The sequence below is a fragment of the Pituophis catenifer genome, unplaced genomic scaffold, assembly GCF_029215685.1.
Source record: "Pituophis catenifer annectens isolate HBS135680 unplaced genomic scaffold, rPitCat1.0.hap2 SCAF_1, whole genome shotgun sequence".
NCBI lineage: Eukaryota > Metazoa > Chordata > Lepidosauria > Squamata > Colubridae > Pituophis > Pituophis catenifer.
In genome coordinates, this window is record NW_027256881.1 from 196,773,254 (window position 1) to 196,793,002 (window position 19,749).

General features: G+C 38.5%; 1 protein-coding gene across 1 annotated transcript in view; it reads right to left on the reverse strand.

Moving 5' to 3' along the window:
* Positions 1-1,116: 1,116 nt before the first annotated feature.
* The window catches only part of METAP1D (methionyl aminopeptidase type 1D, mitochondrial), a 92,001-nt gene continuing 73,368 nt past the window's right edge, over positions 1,117-19,749 (reverse strand). The window contains exons 7-10 of the mRNA XM_070956905.1: positions 4,415-4,512; positions 2,799-2,846; positions 1,529-1,607; positions 1,117-1,382 (exon numbers count right to left, since the gene is read on the reverse strand). Of these exons, the coding sequence (XP_070813006.1) occupies positions 1,304-1,382; positions 1,529-1,607; positions 2,799-2,846; positions 4,415-4,512 (304 nt within the window). The 3' untranslated portion in view covers positions 1,117-1,303. The remainder of the gene's footprint in view (positions 1,383-1,528; positions 1,608-2,798; positions 2,847-4,414; positions 4,513-19,749) is intronic.

Here is a 19,749-nt window from a genome sequence, read left to right on the forward strand (position 1 = left end):
TTTGGTCGGGGGTGGGGATGAGTTGGGGGCTTTGGCGTGATTGTTATCACCCGAAAAATGAATTTCGGGTGACTGACCCCGAGCCCAGTCAGGAGATCCCCTTTCTCTCTTCCCAGCTCCGTCCTATTTGCCCTGTCCAAGGAGCTCGTCTGCATCGGCAACTGCACCCTCTCCATCCCGGCCAGGCGCCTTTCCAGCGCAGCAAAAGCGCGTTTCACTCGCCCCACATCCGCAACTTTCCTTCCCCACCGAGCATCTTCCCTCGTTGAGGCTCGCCTTTAGCCTTAGGTGATCCTGCTTGAAGCTTGTGCGGGACCCTCTCCGGCTTCCCCCCCCAACATACGCCACTTTGGGGATGGCCTGGAAAAGATCTCCAGCAGTTCCCCCCCCCCCAAGATACTTAACACACGGGACAGCAAGCGACTCCCACTCCCTCCCGTTACTGAAGATGGGCCACGGTATTATGTGTGTGACTAGCAGAAGCCACAACCACAGTGGTCCTTGTAGGCAGAAGCGGGACCGGTCGCAAGTCAGAGCCAGCCCTTCTTCTCAGGCTTCCTCTGGGCATTCAGCACTCCCCACTTCCCACCCCAAAGGAAGTTTTCAATTGCCAGGCGTCCATACTTCTCCTTTCCTTGAGAGGTTCGGCTTGGGATTTGGGGCACAAGTGAAGACCCAGATCAAACAATCCTTCTGCAGCAAAGATGCAAGGTCAGGCTGGAGTCCTGGGAAAATGGGCACCAGTTTAGGCAAGATCCTCTTTCTCAAGGAATAATGTCATCCTCAGAGTAACAAGTAATACAGTAAAACCCACTTTTTTTTTTCTTGTTGGTCAAGGAGGGTCGTTTGGTATGAAAGTTCTGATATAGAGAGCGCTGAATGGTTGCTAAAAAGGTAAGTGGCTGCAAAGCCCCAAGAAATAAAGTTTGCCCCTTTGCTTTCCTGTTGTTTCCATGTCTTTGGAAAAAAAAAAACCCATTTGGCTATGTAAACATGTGGGCACTGCCACAGGGGCTAGGAACAGCCTTGAAACAAAGCATGAGAAACCAAAACAAGGGGTGGGCGGGTGAGGGGAGAGAAACACATCCTCACTTTTTTTTTTTAAAGAAAGGGTTTTTTAAATATTTTTTAATAGTTGTGGAGTAGAAGTGGTTACATGCTTTGTTCAAAGATTATCCGGTTTACATCAGGGTCCTTCGAAGATCCCGCAAGAAAGCAGCTCCCCTAAATAAATAAATGGGTTGATGCCAGCTCCTCCCGGGAGAACCACAGGAAAAAGGTCCTTCTTGCCAGCTGGTGGCTCTTAAGTTTCCTCAGCCAGGAGGGTCAGGATTTCTGTTCCTTTGTCTGTAATGACAACGGTGTGCTCAAACACGGCTGATCTGAAAGAGAAGCAGCGGAGTTAGGGGACAAGGTGGTCCTGGGATTCCATTTTGAAGGGAAAATGCATGAGATCCAACAGGAGAACTTCCAATTAGGGAATTATCAATTAAACTGAGAATTAAAATGACAACAGGAAAGGTACTACCTTTTGAGGTCTGCACTTATCAGAGTCCAATCGTCATCCAGGAGATAACATTCGGTCAATCCTTCCATTATTACAGGCTCTGATACGACAAACAGAGAATTAAATAGGTATTATAGTGATTTGTAAGCTTGTCCTTCCTAACCCCCAAGCGCCAGTTTGTCCAGATAAACCGTCTTGAATTTTACTTGAGCCATCGCTCAAAAAAAAAATCCCAATCACAAAAGCAGTCGCTATCGGTGGAGGAAAGCAAAGCAACCGTCAAGCTGGAACCTGGATGCTGGATGCGTCCCTGTTTCAAAAGGTGGAAGAAGGGCATTTTAATCAAGCTTTAATTAAGATCCTCATGGATCATAACAACCAAAGCCCTCAGCCACTTTCCTCCAAAGAGCAGGCAGGATGGAAATATTTGATTTTTTTAAAAGCAGGTTTTAAAATGTTCATTAAATCAGCAAAACAACAATTTTCTTATTTCCCCTTAATTGCTGTACCATTTAGGCACGCCGTGAGTGAGGAATACATTTTTTCCTCTCTCTTTCCACCCCCTGATAAGCTCTTGATGATTGGTATTTAGCGTGTTCAATCTCCCAGGTGAGGGCTGCTGACTGGCTACTCAGCCAAAATGATAGAAGGGCAGCTCCTGGGCTCCAATAAAGGGGCATAATTGTTCCCAGAGAGTTGGGTGGTTAATCTGATATTTGGGGGGAATCAGCCTTCAAACTGACCTCTTACTATGAGCTCAGCTTCCCTTCCTCCCAAAACCCACTGGGCTGTCATGACACAATCTAAATCTATCCTTAGGATGGACTGAGGAATTGTCAGCTCTCCTTGCTTGATGCCTCCCTGAGCAAGCTCTTCCTGAAGTCTCCAACCCAAGGCACTACTCCACAGAGTAGTCATGGGCAACTGTTCTGTTCTGGGCAAATGAACACTATCTCAGGTAATGAAGCCATCTCACCTCTGGACAGAGAGATGGGCAGCATACCAATTTAATATATAAAATATATATTAAAATCAGAAGTCAGTGATCATTTTTTTAAAAAAAAAAAACAAAACTAATAAAATGTAGATAGTGTCATGAAAATGCAAATAGAAATCGTATCCAATGAGTTTAGAATAACTATACTAAGACATTCAACATTCAAACAGAGGTGCTTGGGTATTGTTCTATTAAAACAATAGAAGTCCGAATGACTCAGGAGAAAGAAAATCCAATTGAACAGTAAAATTGCTCAAAGATATTACAACAGTTTCAATACAAACCATAACTAACCTATTGTGAATGCCATTCCCTTCTCCATTAATACATCATTTTCGTTTGCTACAAAATAAAAGATAAACTTTTTAAATTATCTAGGTAAATAAAAAGATGATCTTTTGCTAGAAATTGTGTTTCTCTCAAACAGGACCAATCCCCCAGCTAAGTCCATTTTGGCCCTGCAAAGCTTTTCTTCTGTCCTTAGAGTATTCTGAATTCGGAAGACAGGACTGGCCGATTTGTCAGAATTCAGAAGACAGGGCTGGCCAATTTGAGGCTTGCACTTGATTCTGAAACTACTTTGGGGGAGAGGGTAATAACCTAAGTATTCATCTAGTAGTCGGAATGAAAAATTATCAGAGGAAAGAAATGCATTCAGATTTTAAATTAAAATCTAAATACCCTATATGCTTGGGGAGTAAAAGAAACTAAAGGAGATCTAGGCGAATGACTATTTTACACAAAGAGTGAAGTCCACCTATTATCTTCACACTTGGATTCCTCAGTATCATTACTTGAAAATAAATAACACAAGTTACTTCCAAGTAGAAGTGAAAAGATGCTAATATTCTCCCTCTACCTCCTCCCCTCCGGTTTTTAGTTAGTAATTTCAGATTTAGGCCAAATGCTGCTTCTGTTCCAATCCCCAATGTAGGAAAAAGTGTGGGGTACTGAGGGATTATCGTCAAGAGCTGTCTTTTATCAATATGTGGAAAAGTAATCTGCAAAAATCTGAAGACAGATGACAAAAGAAATGTGTGGCATTCAGTATCAAATGGAAACTAGAATTTCTGATTCTGCTTCCCCATACTGCTCTTTGCACAGAAGTCATGTCTCAGAGGAGAGCCATAGTGTACCCTCTTTCTTACATTAACATCAATTGCTGTAGATACCAATGAGGCTATGTATTGTAGAAAGCTATCTTTTTCCAACCTGCCTCCTGGAGATGGGCAATTCCAAGACACTTGGAAGGCACTAGTTTGCAAAAGGTTGCATGAAGTCGTATGTGATTTAGTTTGGCTTAATGCAATGTACAAACCTTAGTTATAAGCATTGCAATTACAGTAGAAATCTTGTCGTAAGATTAATGTCTGTCAAAAACCTGATTACTATGACTGGTTCAACAAACTATGATTTATCATGATGCATGGCAACTACAAAACCTTCTTTGTATTTGTCAAGCAAGCCTGGGTTTGTGGGAAACCGGAAGATCCTAGAGCAGTGGTATCAAACTCCCAGCGTCACGTTGTGATGTATCGCAACTTTCCCTCCTTTCACTAAACCAAGGGTGGGCATGGCTAGAGTGTGATGCATCTGGCCTGAGGGCCGCGAGTTTGATGCTCCAGCCCTAGAGGCTTATCACCAATAGTAAGCATTTTGAATTAGCGTGGAAAGAAAAATGTCTCCCACAATTCTGGATACTGCTTCTGTTTGATCATGTATCTGATTTGTTCATTTGAATTTTCCCTTAAAGTCCATTAACTTCCATTGAGTAAGGAAAGGGACAATTATTTCTAAGAAATGACAAAATGTTTATATACTGGCAGGAACACAACCCTTTTGCAGTTGGATGCAAATATAATGTAAAGTATTCAAAGGACCATGGAAAAATTAAGGAGGGACCCTCTTACCATGGTGCCAAACTTCAGGATTACTATGTAAATTCGTTCCTATCCCATGACCACCAATGTAAGGACAGACTTGAAAACCATTTTGATGGGCAATGTTGCTTTAAAAAAAAACACAGAAATGTTTAATACAACAACCGTTTTTCAAATTCAGAAGAATGCATTTCGTTAAAGATATCATTACCACATTTTCACAAAAGACCACAGCTGAGGATCCTGACACTACCACTATCTGACAGAAAAGCACATTCTTGTATATTCCTAAAACTCAAGACTTCATTTCATTTTTAAAATGGCAGAATACCCTGCTGTTCAGTCTGTAATAAAAAGGGAAAAGGAGATGGAGAACGTTATTACTGGAGATCTCCATCAACACCTAGGAAAGTACTAACTTGTGGTAAAAACCTTGCAAAGATAATCCTGTCCTTTGGAGGGTTATCCTGGCTCTAAAAATCAGGAACTTAAAAAAAAAAAAACAATTACATTTGTCCAGGAACTGACAGAGGATTACAAAGTTAATTACTTCAAATCCACAGAGCATTAGATCAATACTTTCATTATTTGTAAAATTGAGAATCTGTATCCAAAATTGTGTATTTTAGGCATACAAGCATTTATAAAAGGAAGATTTTGCAGCCATAGTGCTTTCAATTCTTATTTAAATAGAGATAGGAGAGAATTTTAGATTGTATCTGACTATGAATTTACCTACTTTCACAGTTTCAAAGCATTATTTGAACCAACATTTTTGCCATAGTTCAAAATATGCAGTCCTTTGAATTTACAATACACCTCAATAATTAAAAATATATTAGGGAAAAGATTACACAAAATGCATATATTAAAGTCAGTTTGTTCAAGTGGTTCAGGCAGTAACAGGAGTGAAATTCAGCAGGTTCTAGAGAACAGGTAGCGGAAATTTTGAGTAGTTTGGAGAACCGGCAAATACCACCTCTGGCTGGCCCCAGAGTGGGGTGGGAATGGAGATTCTCTCTCAGCCCAACCTACCACACAGGATTGTTGTTGTGCAGAAAATAAAAGGAGGGAAATGTATTGGATGTGTTCACTGCTTTGAGTTATTGGTAAAAATAATAAAGGTGGGATACAAATAAACAAAAATAAGCAAAATAGGCAAGATACATTGCATTGCAGGAAAGAAAAATGCACATTTGGAGAAATGATTTTCAAAACACATATACATGTTCAATTCTGATTTCTTTTTTAAAAAAATTCGTATGTTTGATGAAGCAAGCAATCTATTTACAAAAGTGAGAAAAGCCCAATGAGAAAACCCCAAATCGATAGGCTCATCTCTGGTCTTAAACCGAATCACAGCCATGGTTCCCTTTAGTTGATTGGAGTTGGCTTTATCTCCAGAATTTGCAGAATCAGAAGAGCTGGGTAACTGTTGCTTTTCATTCAAAAGAAACTCAGAAACCTGAAGATTGCCATTTTCCTTTAAAGGCATTCCCAGAGCATAAGTAGGAAGTACAATAGAGATGACAGGCAACTTCTTTTCTCAAATGCTGTTTCATGCACTTAAATAAAAACTATGTTGCTGTCTCCACTGGATTACATTGGAACCTAAGGCCTGACCAATATTGTGGCCAACCCTGCCTATGGAGTTTTAAAATAAAATATTTTAAAAAGCAGCACTTACCCACATTAGCATATGTTTGCAAAGGTTAGGGATCGGTTAATGGCTTTGTGTGCTTGTGGCTTTAAATATAAAAAGTAAGTTTTCCCTGTCCAGTTCTGTCTGACTCTAGGAGCTGGTGTGCATCTCTGTTTCTTAGCTGAGGGAGCCAGTGTTGTCCATTGTCTATGATTATATGCTAAGGTGCACAAAATGCTGTTACCTTCCCAATGAAGTGGTACCTATTTATCTACTTGCATTTGCATGCTTTCAAACTGCTAGTTTGGCAGGAGTTTGGACAAGTAAAGGGAGCTCACCCCATTGTGTGGTGCTTGGGTTTTAAACCCAGGCTGTCAGCTTTTCTGCAGACAAGCTCTTTAACTGCTGAGCCATCACACCCCCACAGCTTTAAATATAATGAACTTTATGTAAGAATTAGGCATGGGGTACCAGAATGATCTTTTACATTAGTTAAATAAGGGTGAACTTTTTGTCCAATATATTATGTCGAAAGCATAATAGGAATTAGGGCAAAGCTTGCCAATTATGAGTGTGAATCTTGGAAGTGAAAACACCATAGTTTAGCAATTTGAGATTAGAATGCAAATAAACGTTGCAGCACATTGGGGTAAGGAACTCCAAATGTTGATCAAATACAGCTAGCCTGGTATTAATAGCAAAGAACAGTAGGAGGAATAGTTGAAAACAACTGGATGGCACTCTGCTGCCTATAGTAATAGCCAAAATTGTGGAAACCTTTTGGGAAAAGTGTATTTTTGAGGTTTGATGGCTAATAACACCACTTTTTTTTAGTAGTACCATAAAATTACATATCAATGGAAAGATAATTTAATCAAGAATGTAATGCAACAAAGTTTGTTCAATTATCTGTATTCTATGAAACGTTATAGCCAAATAACCAGAAAAAGGAAGCACAACTTGCTTAGGTTGATATCAAGTAGCTTTCCTTCATCTGATTGTAGCCAATGAGCATGAGTGTTTAGAGAGCCAATCCAGATGTCATCTTGTTTTGGCAATGAGCCAATCAGATCACAGTAGGATTCAGTTATTGATGTCATGTACTGAAGGTGAGATGAGGACATTTGTCAGTGTGTTACGTGATCGCTATCAAATTGGTTGGGGTTTTTTGTGTTCTTGTGTTTCATTTAGTGACCTTGTAAAATGTAATAAAATTAAAGTAATGGTGCAAAGAGTTGACTGGTCGCCCAGAAAGTGATGTAAAATAGTATTGTTAAGTGAACAAGGCTACAGTTACAAAGAAAATAGAAGAAAAATTGGTGGAAACTTAACCAAGATGGCATTTTTAAGTTTTTGAAGAGGTATAAGGAGACTCAATCGCTACAAAACCACACTGGTAAAGGCAGGAAAAGGTGCACAACAGCAAGTGGTGATAGAAGATTTAAGAGACTGTGCCTACATGACAGAAGAAAATAATCTGGGTCGGGGTGGGTTCTAAAATTTTTTATTACTGGTTCTGTGGGTGTGGCTTGTGGGTGTAATGTGACCGGGTGGGCGTGGCCAACTTTTTTTTAACTTTTAAAAGCATTTTTCTACAACTTAAAGAGGTTGCAGAAAAAAATGCTTTTAGAAGCCTCTGATGATCAGGCAAGTCAGCTGGGATCGCCAGAGGCTTTTGAAGGCATTTTTTTTTTGCAGAAAAAAATGTTTTTAGAAGCTTCTGAGATCCCAGCTGAGCCGCACAATCATCAGAGGCTTTTTTTTAACTTTTAAAACATTTTTTCAGCTGAAGAGGTTGTAGAAAAAATGCTTTTAAAAGTAAAAAAAAAAAAAAGCCTCTGATGACGGGGGTGGGGTAAGCGAGCGGCGACGGGGCCGGGGCCCGGTTCGGGGGCGTGGCCAGCCAATGTTATTACCAGTTCTCCGAACTACTAAAATTTTTTACTACAGTTCCTGCGAACCGGGAGCAACCCACCACTGATCTGGGTGTATATAAGATGCAATGGTGAAGTGTTTGGCGCAGACTGCAGGAATTTGGCCTAAAATCTAGAATCCATGAAAAAAGTTGAAAAGCATTACATTCTTGATTAAATTATCTTTCCATAAATTAAATTATCTTTCCATTGCTATATAATTTTATAGTACTACTCCAAAAAAAAAGGGGTGTTATTAGCCATCAAACCTCAAAAATACACTTTCCCCAAAAGGTTTCCACAATTTTGGCCACTACTGTACCATTGCAGTATAACTTCATCATCATTAACATAATGTGTCTTCCTCTGGGTTAATAAACTGTTAAGGGTTCAAGCTAATTCAATTCCTACTGTTCCAGTATAAGAGAACATACATAGCTCAGGATTGAACCATGGAGCCCCTGGATTCCACAATTCCCATTGTCTTTATATTTTCCAATTCACTCAGCATATGGTGGCTCCTAATGTTGCTAACTGGGTTTAATCCTCTTTGGGCTTCTCTTTGTTAAAAAAGAAAGAGGATCTCTTTCAGTTCTCTGGGATTGCATATGACTGCATATACAATAACACATTTGTTATTGCTTGGTGGCCTCATTTTAGGTCCATTATAGATGCATTGTGGGAAAAATTGGTGCTACATATACTTTCACATCCCAAATTCCCAATTTCCTTACATTTGAAGACTGCAACCTGTTTTATAGAATATTTTTATGGAATGTTCAAGGCAAATATCCCTTAATAATGCCATAGCAACTGAAAGTCAGTCATGTAAAAGGAAAGAAAGTTGAAGACATGGTCTTATTGCTCCAGTTCTTTCATTAAATAATACTCTATTTGTATATACTGTACATTGCCCCAGGAACGTGATAGAGATGGCTGTGACCACTGGCACTCATGAGTTGAGTCCAGTACTTTTTTTTTTTTACGAAGAAATGACATGCACAAAAAACAGCAGTCTTAAAATGCTGCCGTCTATATGTAGAATTATGTCTGTTGACGGAGTTCAGTTGGCATGAGATATTGTCAGCTCTACAAAATTACAATTTGGAGGTATTGTTGAGAACTTGCTGTATACTAATCCCCCCTCCCCGAATATTCTGGTTGGTTCTTTTTCAAAGACGCCAACCTGTGTGTCTGTAAAGGCGAGGAATTGGTTTCTTTTCTCCCATTTATTTTACACATCACATGAGGCCATGCCCTTTGCCCCAATGCTCACGAGCGCATGGCCACAATCAAGTGTTCCCAGGATACAGAAGACTCCCAACTACTGCAAAGTGGAGAAGTAGGTCAATAGCTTTTCATTATGTTCACAGATAACACCTTGAACGGATTTTTCTGAACAGGTTCTATAGATTAGCTACTGCTTGCCTACCAACACACCAACAAAAATCTTTAGCTATTACAGTATTTTGTGTGATTCTGGGGCACAGCAGAGTATAGATCTCAAATGCATGATAGCTGAAATGTCTTTATGGATCACCTAAATAGTCACAGGGAGTTAAGTAATGACACAAAGAAACAGGAACATGGAAGTTAAAAGACGGGGTAAAAAATCTGTCTTGATGGGATTTGAAAGGTTTAATTGGAGTCCCCAAGAAAAATGAGAATGAAAAGAAGCCAGAAAGTTAACAATGTCCACACTTATTCATAAAAATGAACATGCTAAAGAGAAAATAATAAGTCTGTTTCTTCAACAATGGAGCAACAGCCTTTTTACATTTCTATACTTTTCTCCAAGTTTGCTAGTGCCAAAATAATTGGATTAATTTTTTATTTGGGTTTATTCATGCCTATTATCTTGCAACATTAAAGTATTTTTTTAAAAGTTTTTTTTTAATTCTTAGATAGGATACTTAAATAAGTTTTGACTTCCAAATTGTTTAATCCTAACTGCATAGCTTTATACTAAGCTGCCATTAGTTTTGGAGTTGAAATTAAAACACACAGATCCTGGAACCTGAAGTTCTCCCTCTCTGCAATAAATCAGTGGCTGAGAGAGAGATATATATTATGGTTATGCAAAGCCTCCATTCAAAGCTTTGACTGAATCATCCCTTCTAATTAATTGCCACCAAACTAGTTCAAATAAGGCCTTGCATGATTTGCACATTCCTAGTTGACAGATATAACAAGGGATATGTAAACTTCAGTATGAATTATTTATGTGGTTTATATATATAACCACCACTACACTCCAAGCAATTCCATTCATTTGGATGCAGTTTCTAATATCTGTCAGAAATCTAGTGCCCATTTTAGATCAGTGGGAATTCTGTAGCCATTTAGTGTCGCCACTGGATGTGCTATTGTGCAAGATTGACTTGAGGCGAAAAGTAAGCACACTTCACCAAGAGCAATTTAAACTCCTATATTGGGTCTAAAGATCTGATCCAATATAGTTTGATATATATAAATCTGCTTTGTATTGTATTTCTGGCTTTTAAAATTGGTTAATTCAATGGTTGTGATGAATGGAATAGCCTTTACAACTAAGCTCATCAAACCAGAGCCGTCCATATGTACAATCTTATTACACTAAAGGAAATAAAGGATAATTCTCTGACTAGAAAAAATCTCTTATGGAAAGGAATAGCTTTGCACGGCCATCGAAAAAGAAGGAAGAGATCCAAGAAAGTAGGAGACATGGAACCTGGGGCAAGAACCTGGAAAGGAGAAGACATGAGTGGTATGAGAAGGAACTGTATCTGTAGATTTAGATAGTCCGAAAATGTAGAAAAGGAACTGAAAATCAGGAAGCTGAGGAAATAACAGGTGAAAGAAGACCCCAAAAGAAAGGAGGCAAAGTAATATTCCAAACGTCATGCAAATTATACAGAATGAAATTGCAAAGGCTGTTGTAGCAAGACTGAATCTAGAAGCCAAGGAAACAGAGTTCTTAGTTCCTCAGTTTTGAGTAAGACTGAATTTTGCAGGGGGAAAAAAATGTAAATATCAATTTAAATTTCTCCAACAATTATTTGACTAAAATCCTCTAGCTGATGTCTTACCAAAGAGGTGAAAGCCAATTGTAGAAATATGAAGAATTTGTCAAATTAAGCACAGAACATTTAAATGTATTGGAGAAAAACATGATTCTATAATTTGGAATAATATTAACGAAGCATTCCTAACATGGAAAGTTGACTGGTGAGGAATAGAAAATGTGCCTTCTCTAAGGTAGCCCTTGCGCTATGAAACATTCTCTCTTATGGATTGAGAATGGCCTTTCGTAAGGTCTTAAAGATCTGGATTTGTGCCTGGGCTTGGAGCCCAGTATGTGTGAAAGACCCCATTTCCTGGCTGTATTGATATCTGTGATTATTTTTTTTCCCGGCTACCATATACACAGGTAGTCCTTAACTTACGAACATAATTGAGCCCAAAATTTCTGTAGCTAAGCAAGACAGTTGTTAACTGAGTTTTGCCCCGTTTTACAATTTTTCTTAGTGAATCACTGCAGTTGTTGTTAGTAACACAGTTGTTAAGTGAATCTGGCTTCCCCATTGACTTTGCTTGTCAGGTCACAAAAGATGATCACGTGACCCCAGGACACTGCAACCATCCTAAATACATGCCAAGCATTCAAATTTTGATCACGTGGCCATGGGGATGCTGCAACGGGTCATGTGAAAAACAGTCCTAAGTCGCCTTTTTTCAGTGCTGTTGTAACATCGAATGGTCACTAGACAAATGGTTGTAAATCAAGGAATACCTGAAGTTAAGTTTGTATTATTTTGTAGCTGTTTTTAATTATTTTATGATGGTTCGTCACACAGAGTCACTTGCTTGAGATGGGCATGGGCAGCTATAGAAACTGAACAAATAAATCTGTGACAGACAACATGCGTGCACAGCATTTGTTGGCTATAAAACTGAAGCCTCCCTATCTTTGTTTCACTGAAAACAAGTCCTCTGGACTGACTTTTGTTGACTTTCCTGCTATGTTTCTCTCTGCAAATGATTCAAGAGAGCACTTTCAAAAACCATTTATTGACAGTAAGAAGCACTGGGGCAACTGCCACCTCCAGAAAGCTCAGCTGTGGTTTTTGTGGGCTCCCCCAACCCATCTTCACATGCCACTGCCCCAGCACACGGCTGTCTTCCTTCCTGGGAATGCTCCTGAAACAACTACGCTGAGCCTTTGCTCGTACTCAGACCTTTTTGTGATGCATCTCTCTGAATGCTTTGCACAGGCTAATACCTAAAAGCAAATGCCTGTGCATATTGGGAGCACAAAAAGCTACACCACTACAGCAGAGAAGACCTCCTTTATGGGGGCTACATTGTGATGGTGATCAATTCTGATGTATGTGCCTGTGTGCGACTGAGAGAGGAAATTGGGCTTATGAATAATGAAAATATCAAAAAAGCTTCCATACATTTAAAAAAAAATGTCCATGTCTTTAAGATCATTTGATTTGTGGCTGTCCTTTTGTAGATATTTGATGACAATGCTCCTTTCCTTGTTCTCAATATTTTCTACTGAAAAAAAAAATTGTCAGAGAAGCCTTTTGACTCCGGGGCAATAGGAACAAGATTCTTAGGCAATCAGTACCACACATTCAGTGTTAAAGGACCTTCCATTTATGATATCAGTTTCTCCCACTTTCCACGGTAGTGTTGCATTGACAGCTATGGGACTTGTAGTCCAAAATATCGAGAGATTAACAGGTCAGGGCAGGAGGGAGGGAAATGAACGCAAAGAGCAGTATTTATTTACTTGATTTGATTTCGGCGCTGCCTGATTTAAAAATGACTCTGGGTGGCTCCCAATAAAAAGAAGACAAGATAAAAATACAAGCAGGTTAAAAAAAAATACAGTAAAGAAAAGGAAGACAAAAGAATTCAAGAGAAGTCCCTAAACATAGGCAGCATGATGTCAAGCACAGCTAAACCAGGGCTTCTACCCGTTCAACTTCAAGGCCCAGGAGAACAGCCAGACTTTAAGGCCTTCCAGGACACCATCCGGATGGGAGATAAAGTCTATTGCAAGCCAGGCTCCCCCTTCTTCTTTTTTGTGGATCAGCAGCAAGCAGGGGCTAATGTATAAATAATCAGAGCTGCAGTGTAGTGTACTTCTGCACGATGTGTCTTATTGAGCATCTATTCTAACAATAGATGGGTATCTGCCTAAGCGAAGTCTCATGCTGTTTTACTGTACTGCAAATTACACCTGATTGAAGAGGACAAATTCCTCTTATTTGGCTTACTATTTTACAAAAATGTTTCACGGTCCAAAATGCCAGCAACTGGAACTAGGATCATCATCTTTATCAGCTTGAAAGACGATAGTGAAGTTTTCTATTATGGTGGTTCGCAACCAATTCAGTTCCAGCACTTTATTCACACTTATGCCAAATCAGTGAATTTAGAACATTCGGATTTAAACAAATCATTTCTATTTTCTTAGTTGGGTCAATAAGGTGTAAAGTAACAAACATTTCAACTGAACTGGCTCAAGTTGATCAAGATATATAGCTTTCTGTTGCTACATTTTATTGGCATGACAACAGTATTGAAGACAAAGGCTGTTTAACATTATCAACACAGAAAAAAAATGTGATGCATGTAGACAAAAATTGTACAGGAGCAGCATTGCATTTATTTGTCTTCAACACGTATTAAGCACTGACTCCACACAGAGTCGGATTTCAGAACTGTTAAGACTATCTTTTATCTTTTTTTTTTTTTTTTTACTGATTTTATTTTAATTTCATTTATGGCTTTGAGTTGCCTAGAGTCCTTGAGAGTCAGATGGCCTGCAAGTTTAAATAATAATAAGTAACAATGATCAATAAATAATAAATGGAAATTATTACCTGGATATGCAACTATAAGAATAATAATTTCCTTATATTACACATGATTTAATTTTTCCTTAATATATTTGCTTGTTCTACTCTGGTAGTTTAGTCAATATTTTTTTGCTGCCCCTCCCACCTCAGGTTTTATTTTTACAATGGCAAAACCAAATATAAAAACAAAGAGAGGCCTGTGGAAAGGTTATTATTCATTAATGACCAATATCAAAATCAGCATACTCCAGGCTGTCCGGTCCTCCTTCAGCTACTTTCAAAGTAATATTTAGGTTGGGTTTTGGATGAGGTCATGATAAGTTGGGTTTGCAACCACAATGGGTATGATTGCAGAACAGACTAAAACACAATAAAGGTGGGGGAGAGACATTATGGCTCAGTATGCTGCAAGAATCTATTGTTTGCAATAATAACAAATTGATATTTAGTAAATGTGCCATCAAAACCCAGGTCTTATTGTTACCTTTTGTGCAACTCAGAGCACATAAGATCTTGTCACACTGCAAAAGGAGATATTGCTTATGACACTTGCATGGCATAAAAGGCATCTCTATAGATTAGATGCTGACCTACTTCCCTTGTTTAGAGCCTCAGCCCAGTGCAAGTTGCCCGAAAATAAAGGGGAAGACGCCCATGGGCTCTACGTTTGTGTAGAAACAGGGCTCTATGGAGGCATTTCCCACCTCACTTAAGATTGAAGGGAAAAAAAACAACCTGGTAGTGTGAATACTCTTTATAAAAAATTGTATAGAGAAAAAGTTTGGGTTTTTCTTTCTTTTTCAAAATGCTACCATAGTATCGATGGCTCAAATGGCAGGCAAGCAGTGGTGGGTTGCTACTGGTTCGCCCTGGATTGGGCAAACTGGTAGAGGTGGCAGCAGCAGGAGGCTCTGCCTACCTGCCTCTGTGCATGCGCAGAAGCTTCTGCGCATGCACAGAAACATCACACGCGCATGACCATGAGCAAAACGGTAGCGAACGAAATTGAAACCCACTACTGCAGGCAAGGGAGAGTATGTCTACAGAAAATGGAGTACTCTCTTGGTTTTCAAGTATTGGAGGCTGAACTAGAAGACCTCCAAGGTCCCTTCCCACCCCATGAGTTTGTCTTTCACCAGAACTCAACGGAGATAGGAAAGCACAATGAGGGAGTGACAATTACTTCACTTTGGGGAAAGAGATGTTGAGCTTGAAGTGAAATAAAGTCTATCTGAAGTATTTTATGGTTAAGAAGTTCCCAGTTACCTCTGTTATTTTTTGCAGTTGAAGTACAAAGCAGCTTTTTCTGAAAAAGTTAGTTACAGAAGGGCAGAAGTGGTTTGTACTCTTAGAAAACCAAAATCAGGCTCTGAACAGGGTCAGTCAAATGTTCATTCATTCATTCATTCATTCATTCATTCATTCATTCATTTATCAAATTTATTTAGCATCCCGTCTCATGAGAAGTGACTGGGCAGCATACAACAATCAAATAAAAAGCAGTATATACATAAAAATAAGCATTTATAAAGTATAAAAAGTCAATATTAAAAAATATAAGTTAATTAAAACTGAAAATATACGAATGCCATCAGAGAGAATGAATATATACACTTCAATGGCTCTACTGTATAGAATATTTACACTTCTGTACAGTAGAGCCATTGAGATATATCTCCAATTCCCCAGAAACTCCAAGACTGATGACATAACCAGGTCTTGAGAGATGAAGCCAATCTAATTTCAGGAGAGAGAATGTTCCATAAAGTGGGAGCCACAGCAGAGAAGGTTTGCCACCTAGGACCTACCAAATGTAAATCCCTGGCAGATGATGTCTGCAGCATGCCTTCTCTGTCAGATATAATGAGGTGGGTTGATATAAATGGGAAGAGGCTACTACTATAACACTAACATGGAGTAATTTCATAGCACTGTAACATGGAGTAATTTCAGGGCAGTGATTGGTGGAAACTGTCCCCTCCCACCCGATAATACTTACCAATGGGAAAATGAACGAGTCAGTCCCCTGAACATATGACGGAGCAGAGATCGCTATCACAACACCCTCCTTCCAATTGAAACTAGCCTTCCTATTTAGAAAACTGTACACTACCCTTTCCAGATAATTATTCTGGCTGCCTCTTTGCACACCTGCTTTAGAAAGATGTGGGACTTACTTCCAAATTGATATATCTGGACAGAGCAGTCAAATTTCAAGGAATGCAACCAATGGAGCATCCCATTTGTGTTTATTGGAAGGGGAAAGAGAAGAGTATTTTAGGATGTGTATCTTTCTCTTTATTTTTCTCTGACTCCAGTAAACCTTTGAGTTCCATAAATCCCACCGTAAGGTTCATTTAATATAAATATACAATCAAGATTAAGTCCTCCTTAGTTCCTTAGTTCTAAGGAGGGCTCCTTAAGCCCTCCTTAGCATGACTTACTTCCAGATCTTAGCCAGAATATGATCAGGATGCTCTGTTCACTCCTTTCCACTTGCCCCTCACTTCACCTGCCCATCAAAGGAAAATGTTGCCGGTCAAAGATCTGCCTTTCTCATTTTTGCTTACTGATGGGAATATTGAGCTCCTGGTAGACCTGTTGGTCTTAGATGAGATTAGTAGTCCCATACCAGATTCCACAAAAAATGGCTATGAGCCCTTCAACCAGACTGGAAGTCAGCGTACAGGACAAATGGACTCCAGCTGGCAGCTGACCTCCTCTACCTGTTATTAGAGAGTTCTCCCATTGAAACAGCAGGGAAAGCACCACTTTCAAATCAAATGCCATGGACTGGCTTCAATAGGTTGGCAAGAAGATGGAGGCACCATAGTGAGGACCTTTACAAACAGTGGGATGTCTTAATGTCATGGCAACCAGGACATATGGATGAGCCCAGCATTTAGAAAATTGATTTGAGCAATTTTTTTTTTTTAATTGATGACAAAGAAGCAATTCTACAAGGCATATCTTGGAACTTCCTCATACAACAGTACTATCTCACACAACTTCAAAGTGGATTTGCTTTTCTGAAAGATTTTAATAGCCTTCCGCATACAAAAATAACAGGTCAAGCCAAAGCTTTGTTAGCATTAGACTGTCAGTGCAGGTAAAGAAACAATTAGAGGCATGCATGAAAACACAGAGGAATTGCAAATCCGCAGTACAATTATCTTGCAACCTTTGTTCTAGCTTAAACAGTGCATTATCTGTCACATGCTAAATTTTAGCCTGTCACAAGATCCCCTGGATAATGGACGGTCTACAAATATTTTTAATAAAAGTAAATAAATAGGTATATTTTTAATGAAAAAAAGATCATGTTAACAATACTTGAATTGAACATATGTGATTACAATGTATTAAAAATATAATTATGTTCATGAAACCAACTACATCAATGAAGCCACAATTCAAAAATCTTGACTACTTGACGCTGTTCAGGTTTTCTCATGTGAACCAGTGTCCTCTTCCTGTATGAGCTGATTCTAAATTAGAGCTATATATTTTCTTGCACCATATTATTATGGTGCAAGAAAAAACAGCTTCAATTTACCCATGCAAATATAATACTGAAGTAATATTTCTACACATAAGACATCTATTTCCCATGGCTGGAATCAAGCTCCCCATTTTATCCACATTCTGGTCTGAAAGATGAGTTTACACCTTTTTTTTCTTTATATTTTGTATGAATTTCTCAGAGGAACAAAGCATTTGCTTGTTTCAGCTAACAGCGCGCTACTTTAGGGGAAAAAATCTGAAGACAGTAACTATCAGATTTAAAACAATCCTTTTAAGTGATTTAATATCAGGAGGAAAAAAATGAAGGCCACTCCAGGAGAGTAGGAGACCAGATCATGGTTATGATTTATATGATGGAATCAAATGTTAATTTGTACTAGTGGCATCAGAAATAGAATTTGTTTATATAGTCTCAAATGATTCCTTGAAGGGTTCTGGGACCATTCAGAGGGGGGATGGGCAGGACAGGAACGCCCCAATGTACAAATAGAAGATCAATACATGAAGACCTACCTCTTAGCATTTGAAGGGCCCCAGGACCACATATTCTCAGTAGTTGCCTTGGTTTAGTTCTACAAATCAACAGCACAAACAGCAATGCAGATATAATCTAATTTTTAAAGATATTTAAACAAAGGATAATTTATGTTAATTTGGCCAGCGGTATTGTACTGGCTTACCCAACTGTCTGTTGGGGGAGTTTTAAGGTATTCCTTCTATAACAGCCCTAGACTAATGGAATGTACAATTTCTGGGATTCCCTCTAATGACAATGAACGATGAGGTATAATTAACCATATTTTTGAAAACCCACAATTGTGGACTTTTTTTGTAAAGAAAGGTACATTTTTGGTTTCAAACGAACACAAATTACTATATTTTTCTTACACTGCCGTTGAACTTTTATTTGAGGTGCTCCATTTCTGAAAGGCAGACTTGATGGATTGAAATAAAAGATAATTTATTGCAATGCTTACTTTCAAAGGAGAAGGAGTGTAATTGTAATTTACAGTAGCTGTCAAAGAAAATCTATCACTGATGACATTAAAATGACTTATTTTGCCTGAGCCACTTATTGTTTAAATGTGCATAATCTGATAGAAACAGATTTTTTTTAAAAAAAAAAACCCTGCCTTTGTATTGTTCTAAGGTAATATCAAAACATTGTATTTATAATTTAAAACATTTAGAAATCATTTATTGATACTCTTATCTCAATAATGTTAACAACAGAGTTTAAACTGCCCTGATTTAACTATGCTTATATTTGTTTGGTTCTATAAGTCATTTTCAGAGATCCAGATTCTCTATTTTAAAAACTGTAATTGGTATGTGGTTGTAATAATCACATTAAAAAGGCTATGGTATATGTAAAGAACACTCCTTAGTGGTTATGATCAAATACTTTCCATTTGAATTTTGGTGAGCAATGTAAGGGATTTGAACAAAAGCCGTTTGATTTTTCATCTAAGAATTGGCTAATGTGTAATACAAATTTCATAAATATTTTCATTTGTTTGATTGAGTCTAAGCCCAAATTAAGTCATGAGCCTTTAAGATCAAATCATAAAATGACAGAACATTCTGGCATGCAGACCATATTCACATCGATCCTATATATTAATATGTAGGAGGCACTATGGTGTCTTTTTAAAAAAATCTACAAACATTCTGAAGATAGGGCAGATAGAAGACATACAGTCTTAATAAGTATCACCACAAACATGATGAAAATTTTACACATTTTCCCCACCACTTTGTAGTTTTGTTTACGCGAGTTTAAAAATATCAATATTCAGACATATATGACAACTTAGGCCAGAAAAATCTTTAGTTGCAGAAAGGTTTAAATAAAAGTAGCATATATAAATTCAAAAGGAAATATTGAAGGAGGAAAGGGGGGGAGCCAGTTGATTGTGATTTGTTATTCTGTCTGCAATTGTGACTATGGATCAATCTGGTTTAATTTGCTTTTCAACAGAGCTTTGCATATATATTTTCGTGCTGCGAAAATACTGATCTCTGCATCAACACTGTAAAGGAAAAATGGGGGAGAGAAAGGAAGGAAGGAAGGAAGGAAGGAAGGAAGGAAGGAAGGAAGGAAGGAAGGAAGGAAAAGATTAAAGCTACTTTTAGTTGTGATCCTTCTGCCTCACTTTTAATATAGCCAGAATTAATGGAGTGAATCTAATGAAACACATTATCCAACAAGGAGCTTTCTCCAATTTTTCAAGTTGAACGCAGCACTTCGCCAGCACTGGCTGGAGTTCACCTGCCTATTGGTGTGGCGTGTGGCTCTTTTTTGTAAAGAGTTAAGTCGTACACAAAAAAGGGGAACAAAGGTCAGAACCCAGTCGCCACTTGAATGTGAGATTTTTCTTTTTATTCCCCTTGATGTATACGAGGCTCTGTGTTATTAGTCTTAATGAT